Raw genomic sequence first — 12,970 nt, 5'->3', positions numbered from 1 at the left:
TGCTGTCGGAATGTTCACCTATTCCCTTCTCCAATGCACACAGAGGCTGATGAAGCTGTGAACAGTGAAGGCATCTGGGCAGCTGCTGAGGGAGCTTGGCTCCTGCCTGTGCCTGAGGGCTCCTTTCCTGCTCTTCTCCCCAGGCAACTCTGAAGAATCATAGAAGACTTTGGGTTGGAAGCGACCTTTACATATCATCCAGTCCAACCCCCAAGAACAAAGGTTCTCACTGCCAGAGGTGTGCCTGGACTGACACTGATGTCATCTTGCTCCAGGTTGGGCAATTCATGCTGGTTTTCCTCCAAGGATTTAGAAATAGTGAGTGCTACTGAGGGAATCTGTGCTGCTTCTGGATGGAAAGTATGGGTGAAAAGGCTGGATTAGAAATGACATCTCTTTCCCTGACCCTTCCCCAAATCTGTCTGTGTTCAACCTTTTCCAGTGGAATCAGAAGGTTCATCCCTCTCTCTGACTTTTTGGGAGCTCAGTGGAAGAAACGAAGAGAAGGACTAACTTCCCTTCTCTTTGCACCTACCCATGGCCTCACCTGGAGGGTGGTCCCAGGCTGACCACTCATGGCTCCAGCCACTCACCCCTAGGCCAGGAGCAAGCTCTGTCCTGCAAACCTGGGAGGGTCTATTTCCCTTGGGACAGGGACACTTTCCCCCCTGCTCCCCGTGTGCTGCAGGGCCGAGACAGAGGGGGCAGAGGGACAATGCCAGGCCTGGGGAGCAACGCCTGGCTTTCAGTTTTGTGCAGACACACAAGCAAGTTTGCTTCTCTGGCAGGAATTGGCAGCTTCTCTGTGGGGTTTGCAAATCTGGAAATAACAGCTGGAGGTTTTCAGTGTTATCTCACTCTAGGGATGAATTTTAAAACCCTCTTGCATTGGGTTGAGTCTATTGTTTTCCATGGCAAAAAAGCAGTTCATGCCCAGCTCTGTTTGCCTCTAAGTGACTCTTCAGCATTGATCCCAAGCGCAGCTCCTGCTGTTCACTGGATCTCTGAGTGGCTCACGGGGAAGGTTTGTTGGCTTCTTGCTAATGCCTAGGGTGCAGCTGAGCCCCACCATTCCACTGGCATGCTGAGACCCTGTTCAGAAGAGCTGTGGAGAGACTGGCTCTGCCAGGGAGAAGGAAAGCAAGTGGATGGCAGGAAGAGACGGCAGGAAGGAAGCTGAGATGATTTCTGGAGACACTTGAGCTGAAATGAGATCTCACCTTTCTGGTTTTTCTCTGGACACACCAGCACTTGTAGCTTCAGCAGGTTCATAGTGCTCACAGTGGAGGTGAGCAGGGCTAGTGGCAAAGGATGATGATCCATACCTGGGGATACATGTCCCTGTCTTCCTCAGATGGACTCTTGCTGAGACAACAGCTCAGCACAGCAGAGCCTTTAGAGTCAGAACTGGCCTCCTGCCTTCCTGTGCTCTTGCTTTGACCGTACTTTGACATATTTTGACCTCAGGGCAAGGCAAGCTTGGAGGTCTGCTCCTGAAACTGGAAAGCTAGAAATCCCCCAGCAGTTGTAAAGCCAGCGGGGAGGACTCTGGATGTGCCACATGTCTGCTTTTTTGGCCTCTTCCCTGGCAAAAGACAGGCTGAATTAAGAAAGCAAATGGAGAGGAAACCGTGGAGAAATAAGAGCAGCACTGTAAGTCGAGGACACTCTGGACTCAGTCCCGTCCCAGTTGCCCTGGAAATTGGATCATGCCCACCGAGCTGCCTGCTTTGCTGGCTGCTCCTGGGAAGGCACAAACATGTAGCACTGGACAGATGCAGGGGAAGGAAAAAATGAAGAGAAATATATATGCAAATACTGGTATGAGGATTTTGTCCACCAAAGAAAGACCCTTTGCCTTTGTCCCATGCCTTTGTGGGGATAATATATAATAATAATAATAACCAACCCTCACCAGCCCAGTGGAGACCCAGAGGCAAGGCAAAAGCCAAAGGACCTTAGGCTCTGTTTGTGGACAGCACAGCACAAACCCGTGCTGTGGTTTGTCTGCAGAGCCCGGGACAGCCCCGGGACACCAGGGCTGCTCCCCACAATGCCCCAGGCACCCCCCCACTGAGCCCTGGAGACAGCCCCGTGTCCCATGCAGACTTCTGATGCAATCGGTGGGATCACCCTGACAATAGCTGTGTGGGCTGGGTTTTTTGAAGCTGTGCAAAACAGATTAAGCCTGCGGCCCCTGTTGTGATTGCTGGGCATTGTGCACCCTGCTGACACTGACTTCTGCCGGCCAAGCTCTGCCCACAGCCCAGCAAGAGCTTCGGAGTGGGGGGACTTGGTCCCTCTGAAATGGGGCAGGAGGGTACTTGGGCACAGTGGATTCCTGCTCTATTCGAGCGTCTCCTTTCGTTTGCAAGGGAATGAGCTGTGTTTGTTGTTTTAACATTATCTCATCCATCTGTTGAAAACGGGTGAGCAGGTCTCTGGGCTGAAAGAGATGCTCCTACCCGGGGAATTTCATACCCTCTGGGAACTGTGGGGAAGTCTGAAATGCTGCAGCATCTCTCTCCCAGTGACAGCACAGCAACCCACTGGTCTGGACTGGGGAACAGGAAACGTGAACCCAGCTGTGCAGCACCCAGAAGTCTTTCGGAAGGTGCTCAGGAACAGACATGATGAGCAGAGGGACAATAGCAGGAAGGGCCAGGCTGAAGGCTCCTGTCTACACAGACCGGTTTCCCTTGTCCCTTCCAGGTGACCTGGGACAGGTCCATGTAGCAGAAGAGTCACAGAGGAGATCTGCTCTCCCCAGAGCAGCCGGGGACCCTGCATTGTGTCCTGCATGTCCCACAGCTCCTCTGAGGGAGCTGCTCACCAATGAGAGCTGGCTCCCCACCCACTCCCTCTCACTGCCCCAACGTGCCACCACCTGTAGCAGCTGTGGGGCTGTGAATCTCAGCTCTCCAGAGTCCAGTAAATTAAACCTTAGTCCAAAAGGGGCTTGGGCTGTCTTTTGCAAACAGAGGCAGCACAAAAGCTGCCTTTCTCCCTCTCATCTGACTTTGTTTTCTCTCCCTCCCCATCTGCTTTTAGCCAAATGGTTGAATAGCTTCAGTATATACTGTGGGAGGCTAAAGCCAAAGGCTGGAGCACGGGGAAGGATGCAGAACAGCAGTGCCCTGTGGCTGCTGCCTTCCGGAGGGGCTGGGAACTGTTTGCTACCCTCGCTCTGTAACCCAGCCTTGATCACCTTACTGAACCCTTGGAGAAAGCAGCTCCAAAAGAAAATATTTGTGCTCTGGCAAGCACACGTGTGCACATTTCCTGCTCTTGAAGTCCTTAATTAAGCCTGTTTTTTGTTTGGTTGGTTTGGTGTTTTTTTTTTTCTATTTATGCTGCCACAGTCTTGGAGGGGGAGTGTGTCAGAAGCCCATGTGTTTTGCTGTTTTGGAGGGGAGTGTGTCAGGTCCCTGTGTGTTTTGCTGTTTTGGAAACTGAAATGTGGAAAGCTGCCTGTGGTGGTCACACAGGAAGTCTGCATGTATTCACAGGGGAGTGGGAACCAGCCAGGGCCTTTGGCATTGCTCTGTTTGTCACAGTACAGCATTGGGACAGCTCTGCACATCACCCAGCACAGAGTGGCCTCAGCTCAGCTGTGGCCTCAGGACAAGGCAGACCAGGCCTTGCAGACCTTACTGAAGAGATTCAAGAGCAGCACATTTAGTTCGGAGCACATTCACTTCAGGTGATGCTCATGGCTACAAACCCCCAGCCCAGTGCAACCTCCAGGTTCAGCTGCACAGCTTTAGCTCAAAGAGCAGCTGGTCAGGCCAGTGTTGCTAATGTTGACCCCAGAAGCATGGGGGTATAATCCTGCCTGCAAGTCAAACATCAGTCATGGTGCTCATCCAGGTCCCAGCTCTGCCACTGCCGTGCCTGGGCTGGGAACAGGCAGGTGAGAGAAGGTGGAAGCCCGAGGTGGATTTTCTTACAGCAAACATTTAAAAGCACAGTAAGACTAGAAAATCCCCATCCTTTGGTAATGAATCCTCCGTGTAACAGTTTTAACACCCAGACACAACACGCCTGTGGAATTCCTGAGACTGTTGCAAACTGAACCCTTCTTTGCCACCCTGAAATTTCTCAGCAATTTAACTCTCCAAGCCATCAGGGATCACCATTTGCAGGTGCTGAGGGGGATCTCCAGTCCCTTCTCTGCTTTCTGCAGCCTGCGGTGCTATTTTGGAAATTCTCTCATTTACTGGGTGGTTTGACTGAGTACAACTGCTCCTTTGGCTAAAACCATCCCCCGCCTGTCATCACGTAATTAGAAAGCGCCAAAAAGCCAGTGGTGCTTAAGACAGCCCTGGGATAACCACGGCAGCTTTTTCTTTCGTGGATAAAGGACTGGGCTTTGGAGGCTGTAGACTTTTCCACTGAAATCAGATTTTGGTTTGAAAAGTGGGGTAAGGTAACACTGGGTAAAAAAATGACACCCAGAAGCACAAGAAGGGCAATGCTGCAAACACAGTGAGGTGGGTGAGAAAAGCAAACATCTGCTGGAAACACCATGGGGCAGAGGGGGAGAAGGGGGGTAGGAATGCAAAGATAATTTTGAGGCAGAGGAAACAAAAGAACTTTCAAAGCCCATCCCTCTGGGTTTGCCCAGATCTTACTGGTGCTGCAGCTACAGGCAGTTCATGGATTCTCACAGTTGAGCTGGAGCTGGACTGAAACCTTGTGAAGAAACCAGAAGTGAAGAAAAAAATTGGAAAAAAAAACAAAAAAGAAGTGAAGAAACCAGAAGTCTCCCTGCTGCTGGGAGGACATATTCATGCATGGCAATGCACCACAGACCTCACCAGCTGCTCATCCCCCTGACACATCCCTCTTCCAGCAGGTCACTGGGTTGTCCTGCAGAGCCAAGGTGTCTGTGGTACAGGAAAGCTCCTTTTCCAAGTGCCACCCTTTCCTGTTTGCATTGCAAACTGAGCATTTCCTTGTCTGAAAACAGCCTCACAGCCTCAGTGTCTCATATATTGTTTCCTGTGGAAAATATTGTGACATTATCTTTGTGGGCTTGTTGGGGTCTCTTCCCATGACATGCAGCCAACTTCAGGCCAACCTGATCAACGAAGATTTTGAAGATCTTGAAGTCGGTCAATGGTGGAACAAAGAGACTCTGCTTAGGTACTGACTTCTCTTACCCTTTTAGTCTATGAAGTTGTTTTTTCTCTCAGAGCTTCTCCATAAGCCTCTCAGCCAGCCACCCCACAAGGTCTGCTGCTCCATTCAGACTTAATCATCCTTCCCTAACTCCCCTATCCCAGCTGTAGTCAGCCCAAGCACAGCCCACACCCCAAAGCAAGAACTGTCCCAGGGTGTCATTACTCAGCTCTGGCTGCATGCTCGTGGGAGAAGTGGCCTTTTGGGAGGATCCTGTGCTCCTGCAGAGCCACTGCTCCAGGAGTGCTGCTGCAGAGCCTCCTGCACTCACTCTCCTGGAGGCAGGACCAGGTCATCTTCCCCAAACGCCTTATCTTATCCAGAGGAAAAGGAAACAAGCAGAAAAAGTGTTCTGCAGATTACCTGCTCTGGCTGCAATGCCCTGGTCCCCTGATAAGCCTGCAAGGTTGATGGGGGAGCACACAGGATGTTGTCCTGCTGGGGTCTTGGTGGAGAAAACAAGGAGCAGCTTGGGAGTCATCCTCCAGCCCTGTTCTAACAGGAATTGTTCTGGTTCTTTGGTACTTTCACTGAACATGCCCAGAGTGCTGGGGTTAGTGACCATCACAGTGCTTCTCTCCTCTGGAGGCTGGAGAAGAACCCCTAGCAGCTCCCTTCCCTTCTCCACAGGGCCAGGGGAAAGGAAGGGGGATGCAGTGAGACTAGGCCCACCGAAGGAAGGATGAGGCAGAGCTCAGGGGAACCCTTGGTGCCTTCCCAGTGGTTTGTTCCCATCAGCATCCTCAGGGTATGGCACCACAGAGAGGTGGCCTATGCAGACTTGTCACTCCTGATCCCTCTGCTCTGGAACAGGGAGTGAGGAGAAGGACATCAAATGCCATGAGCCATCAGGTATGAAAGCCTGCAAACCCTGCACACACACTTCAGGTATCTGCATGAAGCTTCTGGATGGCTGTGGGTAGAAATCTTTCCTTGTCTGGCTCAGAGATAAGCAGGTTTTAACCAAAACAGAGCAGGGAGAGGGGAGCAGAGCAGCGAGGGGAGTGTGGGTAGCACGGGCTGCAGCCCAGACATCAAGGAGGAGCAGCCAGGTTTACAGCAAGACAGACTGGAGTCATCCTCTGTGGGCACTGCCAGTCTGGCAGACAGCAAAGGCCACAAGGACTACTGGCTCCAAGGCCAGCCATGCCACCACATGCCATCCAGCTCCATGCCAAAGCAACAGCCATGCCTGGGAGGAAGCTGAAAGCAATAAATGATAACCAAGATTGGCAAACATCAGCTCAGAGCAGCAAGGGTGGGCTAGGGAAAGGGGTTCACTCGCTCCCTGGGACCCTGGACGGATCCTGCTGGGCATCTGAGTGCACAGGCACAAAGCAGAAATAGGTTGTGGTTCTGGGCCTTGGCTCTGGAAATTTCTTGCCACTGGGAGATTTTAATGCAAGAAAATAATGCAGTGATGTTACACTGTAGCCTTTAGCTTCCCTTAAATTAAAAAGTAATAAAAAGTGTCTGCAACACATTCCTTGATGTGTCTCTCTCCAGCTCCCTGCAAGTGCATCTACACCAATTAATCATGCTCTAGATCAAAGGTAAAGGGGGACTTTGAAGCAGTACACCACTCTAGGAAAGAATAAATGGCAAGTATGTCAAAAGTAACCTTAATGTACAAGTGTGAAAAATCTCTAAATATAAACTTCTCCTCCAAACTTTGGTTGGTTTTCCTTTCTGTAGAACAAGTCCCATATGACAGGTAGGCATGGGAGACACCTCCCAGGTGAAACGAGACAGCAGAGTGGGACAGGCATGCAATGCTGTCACTGGGCTGAAAACCTGAATTAAAATGAAGCAACAGTACAGCACAGAACAGTGGTCACTGGGCCAGGAAATAAGGAACCTTGGAGATTCCCACACCCTTCTGCTTCCTCCATCCCTTCTGTATTTCCCATCAGCTCAGGCACTCTTCTGCACACTTTGTGCCTCATGGCCCCATTGAGCTCAAAAGGCCAGAGTCAAAAGGGACCAGAGTCCCTTCTTCCCAGAACTTGCATCCCAAACAGAAAGTTTGTCTGTTCTGTGAGGAAAAAACAACTGCCAAGACACAGATCCTCAGCATCTAAGTGACATTCAAACACAGTTCTCCTGAGACATGTCCCTCAGGCAGAGGTTGCAGTCAGCTTCTAAGGATAGGTGCAATTTCCTGGGAGATCTGTCTTGCATGTAATGGGTAGTTTCCCATCCCTAAAAGCCACCTCTTTTACAGAAAACCATTCAAAGCAGTACAAAGACACACAAGACACACAGACATGCACTGAAAGTTAAAAGCAGTGCCTCGATTTACTGTGGGACTAGAAACAAAACATAACCTCCTCCTCTGGATTTCTAAAGCCCAAGATGCAGCTGTCTCCTCCTGCCAGCCTTCTGCTTTCTGACATCTGGCACAGGTCAAATGACACAGCAAGCTGGGAGACATGCAAACAGTTAAGCCATCTTTTTGCTGAAGCCATGTTTGAGTTCCTGCAAAATAAATAAATACACAAATAAATAAATAAATAAATGGGAAAAATACCAAGGCCCAGAGGGGAGACAACCTTATACAGAGATGCCCTCTGCCGGTCACAAGCCAAGAGAAATTCATCCACCAGAGATCTACGCCAAGGATTTGCAACTTCCCTCCCTCCTTTTATAGATTAGCTCCTAAAAATATTCTCTATGGAGGGAAATGTGGTGTGTAAAATTTAAAGTACTGGTTTTTTCCCCCCGACTGCTGAAGTGATTTAGCAGCAAACTACTTGCAAGGGCTGTTCAGCCACCCCTCTCCTTTGTTTTGGATCTTACAGTCCTTGGGTAAGTCAAAGAGCTTCTAAGTCAGTTAAAATGCAACAGGAAAACAAAAGTTCTGCCAAGTTGGTCAGCCAAACCAACTCCCTGGCTGCCTTGATGTAATGTAAGGAAAACGGTGAGAAAACTGGGCCAGGAAAAGGGACACATTCACATTATTTGAGACTGGCTTTCCTGTAATAGTTAAATTCTTCAGGCACTTGAGACATAATCCACAAGTCCCTGCAAGTTAAAAAACCCCTTGCAGTCAATACCACAAGCTGAAAACTATTTGAGGCACTAATCAATTCAGAGCATGTTTCTCTCTAAGTGGAGATGTTATTTGATTAGAGCTATGATTTTAAACAATTTCTATGAAGCACTGAGAGCCTACTCAAATGAAACAAACTGCAGATTTTACATCTGTCAAGTCACTCTATTAAAACAATGCAGATCTATTGCACACACATCACTACCAGCTCAACTCTTTCTTTTATCAGTTTAATTCCTGCTGGTGTAAATCCCTGATTTAATTTACTGACTGGGAATTAAATCAGCATGAACTGGTTTCAGCGCATCTGTGCTGGGTATTTGTGATGATCCAACCAGACTATTTAAAAAATGTCATTGGATCAGAAAGCTCCACTGACAGAAACAAGCTCTTAAGAGATGCAATTTAATAACCTTGCACACTAAAGAACAGCACATGCAGTGAGTGGGCAGCCCCCCTCCTCCCACTTTATTCTCTTTCACTGAAATTAAACCTTGTCTGCAAAAATATTTTACAGTCAGGAGAGTTTTGTACACGTCCTCATAGCACTGGAACTCTGGGAAAACTGACAGGCTGCAACAATCAGGTTGTCACTGGGACAGATGTCCAGTTGGCCAGGGGCTTTGTGCACTGGGAGCTATTCAAACCCCAACATTTTACATCCATGAGGGTGCCAGGGTGCTGCTGTTTTTCCATCCCTGAGTTTAGTGGAGGATTAACAGCGTTATCAGGAGAATCAGCTGTTGGAGGTCCTTGTGCTAAGCACCAACCCACCACACCACATAGCCACAGGGCTCTTTGTGTCCCATCACTCTCCCTGCTATTGTTGCGGCCCACCACTCTCTCTGGTCAGCTGTTGAACATCTTTGGGATTTGTTTTCATGCATGATATGCTCTGGCAAACTCCAGGTTCACCTGGAGATGGCAGAGAGGCCGCGTTCTACCTCTCCACTACAGATGGGCTTTGCAGCGTAGCTAAGGGGGTCCCACACAGAAATGGTGCTGGCTGTGTGTGGTCCAGCTGCTTCTCTGGTATGAGGGGTTTGCTGAAGCTGGATCTGCAGGTCGTTTTTCATTTGTGTTTCCCAGGAAGAAGCCTGTTTAGCTGGGAGAGCTGGAAAAAGCTCAGCTCTCTCTCTTCCACATTGGATACACCTGGTATATGCCTAACCTCCTCACACCAGGCAAGGCTACTGTGCAGACTTCTCCCCGAGGTAGGAAGTGTTCTTTCCAGTCTTCTTCAGGGTTTCCAACAGGGTGTCAACATTGTGCTCTGAGTCGATGAACACCTTCTTGTTGGGCAGGTCAATATCAAACTGGACACCTATGAGAAAAGAAAGTTTTGCACAGCTAGGAGCAGCCAAATGGTGTGAACACAGGGAAAGCTCAGCTTCATATCTGTGCTCCCCAGGCCATCAGTCAAATGGACATTTATATCCTGCCAGCAAACCCTGATACCACCACCAGACAGCAAAATGAAACTGGTGTCCTGCCAGCAACGGTACAAAGGGAGCCAGATCTGCTATAACTCTGCACTGGGCACCACGGCTTCTCAACTGCTTTAATCTGCTCACCCCACCTTGGACCAACACAAGCACTCATGCAGTAACCAGAATAAAACTGAGTTTAAAACAACAATCTCCACTCAGCTCAGCCTGTGCTGTGGTTTAGCATGGGCACAGTTAAGACAGGGTCAGGACAGGTTTCCTCAGTGGTGGGGGTTCCTAACAGCTCTAAGTAGAAGGAAGGAAAAGGCATTTTCCCACGTGGATTTCCCAGTGGCTAATAAGGGTGAGCCTTCTCAGCCCATTGAAAACAAATGGACAGGAAGTCTCTATCTAGTCACTTATTTCACAAAACTTGTAGGTATGTATCAGCTTTGAGAGCTCTGCCACTACATCACATGAGGCTGATATTGCCCAGCATGTTGAAGAGTGATGGAGGTGGTGACAACCACACATGGACAAGGTGAGATTGCCACAGGCTGGTAATGGGGTCTGGAAGAACTTGCAAGGCCTTTGCCTTGGTGACTGAAAACTGTTCTCCCTTGGAGGGGAGCAAGTCCTCACAAACAGTGAGTGCAGCCTAAATCTTTCTCTCTTGGAAATGCCAGCATACAGGAGACATGGGTTATAATTTTCCAGGTGGTATTAAAAACAGGCTATACAGACAACCACCAAACACTCTGCTCAGCAGCTCTTCACTGTGACTTGCTGATGACACATCTAGGGAAGCATCACAGATACCCCAGGCCTCCTTGGAAACAACGCCAGGCAGGACATCCACCTCCCTTCCTTCTGGCAGCCCGAGAAGGGGTCTACCAGTGTCCTTCCCAGAGGGTTCAGGGTAGGACCCTGGTGATTCAGAGCCACCTGCAGCCATGACAGCTCCTTCCTCCCTTGACATTTCTCCAAGGGTCACATAGACCTGCAACCAACCAGTGACTAGTTACTGACTAAGGAGGAGGCCCAGAGCAGAGCGGGCAGAAGTTTCCAACTTCCAGCTTTTACCCATGGCATTCCTCTTCACGATGGAGGATCCCAGGGCACTGCCATCCTGCTCTGGAGCTGGTGTTGCTCTAGAGAGCTGGCTGTCCCACACCACACCCAGCACTGACTCACCTCCCAGCCTGTCCAGGACACGGGTGACCGCCTTGGAGCAGCCTTCACAGGTCATGTCCACAAAGAACTCGTGTTTCTGAAAAGAGGCAGATGAGGGGTCAGGGAGGGCACAGATGGCGACACACCATGAACACTCTCGTCCTCCACACTTGCCTTTTCCCTTGGGGAGGTGGGTTCAGAGCCTCCCCAGCCAAAAGGTCCACACATGCCACTAAAGGATCCACAGGGAACAGAGAGCTCTTGATACTCCTCCTTAGGGTGTCCTTGCGCTGTCCCTCACAGCATAATCCTGAGGGAACTTTGGAGACTGTCTGGCTACCTCCAGGGTCAGCACAGGTTGCCATCTCTGTGGCCTCTGCTGGATTCACTCCACTTGCCCAGGGGAGCCCAGAAGAAGCAAATCTCCTGCCTCCAACTACTCACTGTCCTTAGTCTGCGAGGTTTTCATTGCTTCCTCACCCTTATTCTTCTTGTGTCTACAAGGCCTCTGCTCCCCAGCATAATAAAAATATAAACGAAATAGAAATTTAAGGAGCATTAGTGATGTTTTTTCATCCTTCCACTCCACTGGGGCCCCAGTCATAACTTCGCTACCTGTGGGAGACACTGGGTCAACACAAACGTGCTTGGCTGTAACTAATCATTTGCCTTCAACCTTTGGCACCAGACGGGTCCTAATTTCCTTCTCTCGCACGTGCTTTTTGCTTTCCTTAAAAAAGAAAAGCAACGCCGTTTTTCAGTTGTTACCTGCCACCTGTATTTCATTTAGTACCTACAATTCACATATCATTTGTTACCTGCAACCCATATTTCATTTGTCACCTACAACCCATATTTCCACCTATTCATAACCACGTGTTCCCCCCCCCCCCCCCCGCCCCTGTAGGGCTAAAACCCTCTTAGGATCATCCACCGCGGAGCCACCTCGGGACAGCAGATCCCACTGGGATTTTTTTTTTTTTTTCAGTGTGGTTGCCATTTTCTTCATTTTTATTCCCCAAGAAGGCCCTGCGCGCTCTGGGGTGGTGCATGGGGCGGGGGACGTGGGCAGGAGGGTCCCACCGCTGCTCCCCCTCTGGGGGCTGCGGGACTGCCGCGGCTGTCCCGGCACCGGGCAGCGCCCTCCTTGTCCCGCCGCCCCGCCACGTCCCCGGTCCCCACAGAGCCGCCCCGGCCCCCACAGAGCCGCCCCGGCCCCCCATGTCCCTGCCGGCCCCCGCAGCCCCCCGCCCGCGGCCCCGGCCCGCACCCACCGGCATGGCGGAGATCCCGGATCCCGGATCCCGGCGGCGGCCGCGACGCGGAGGAAGGGGCGGTCCGTGCCCGCTCCGGGGCTGAGGCCGTCGGGAGGCGCGAGGAGCCAGGAGAGGGTTAAGGAGAAAGCTGTGAGGGGGTTTGGGTCACAGCCGATCCATGTGCACCCCGCTATGGTGCTCTGCCCGCTCCCAGGCGAGGCATCAGCGCAGGGACAGAGGGAGGTGGGAAGAGCCATGAGGTGGGGCCGGGCTGCTTCAGAAAGCTCCTTCCTCCTTTGACTTTGAAGGTGTGGGGGCTTAACTGGCTTAGGAGAGTTTTGGTAGACTGGATATTAAACGAGGGAGGTCTGGGGTGAGTCTCTACTTCAGAGTAGGTTGAGAGGCAGGATGCTGGTCCCTGAAGATGTGCCTGCTTTGGGGTGCTTTGCTGCTTTGTTGTGTTTTTTTTTGGTTTTTTGTTTGTTTTGTTTTGTTTTGTTTGCTTGTTTGTTTGTTTTTGTTGTTGGTTGTTTTTGTTTTTGTTGTTGCTTTGGGTTTTGTTTTTGTGGTTTTGCTTTTTTGTTTTGTTTTGTTTTCGTTTTGTTGTTGGTTTTAGTTTTGTTTGGTTTTTTGTTGGTTTTTTTTTTTGTTCGATTGGGGTTTTTTTGTTTGCATTAGGTTGGGTTTTTTTAATTCCCTGGCTGTATAGCCTCTTGAAAGAAAATGAGCCCTTCTCTGAAAAACCTCCCGGGTGGAGGAGGTTGTGGCAGGGGCTGGGAGCAGCTCAGGTGCTCTGGCAGGGAACCTGGAGAGGGGACAGAGCAGTAGGTCAGGGCTGGGAAGAGCTGTGTGTGTGATACTTCCTGACCACGTGCTGG

General features: G+C 50.4%; 1 protein-coding gene across 2 annotated transcripts; it reads right to left on the bottom strand.

Annotated features, from left to right (window-relative positions):
* Window positions 1-7,457: 7,457 nt before the first annotated feature.
* On the bottom strand, window positions 7,458-12,285 carry ATOX1 (antioxidant 1 copper chaperone). 2 transcript variants are annotated; one of them, XM_051793836.1, is made up of 4 exons: window positions 12,111-12,285; window positions 10,858-10,933; window positions 9,392-9,560; window positions 7,458-7,662 (listed from the first exon to the last, which is right to left on the bottom strand). In XM_051793836.1, exons 1-3 carry the CDS (start codon window positions 12,114-12,116, stop codon window positions 9,427-9,429), a joined length of 216 nt encoding a protein of 71 aa, XP_051649796.1. In that variant the 5' UTR covers window positions 12,117-12,285; the 3' UTR covers window positions 7,458-7,662; window positions 9,392-9,426. The 2 variants fall into 2 exon arrangements, with proteins under 2 accessions (XP_051649796.1, XP_051649795.1); XM_051793835.1 differs by having other exon boundaries at window positions 9,408-9,560; window positions 12,111-12,283.
* Between the last annotated feature and the right edge of the window lie 685 nt (window positions 12,286-12,970).

The sequence above is a fragment of the Manacus candei genome, unplaced genomic scaffold (assembly GCF_025592945.1).
Source record: "Manacus candei isolate 608988 ecotype Guabito, Panama unplaced genomic scaffold, ASM2559294v1 h1tg000037l, whole genome shotgun sequence".
Lineage (NCBI taxonomy): Eukaryota > Metazoa > Chordata > Aves > Passeriformes > Pipridae > Manacus > Manacus candei.
Note: the sequence above shows the minus strand (reverse complement) of the source record. Positions and strands in the feature narration are given on the sequence as shown.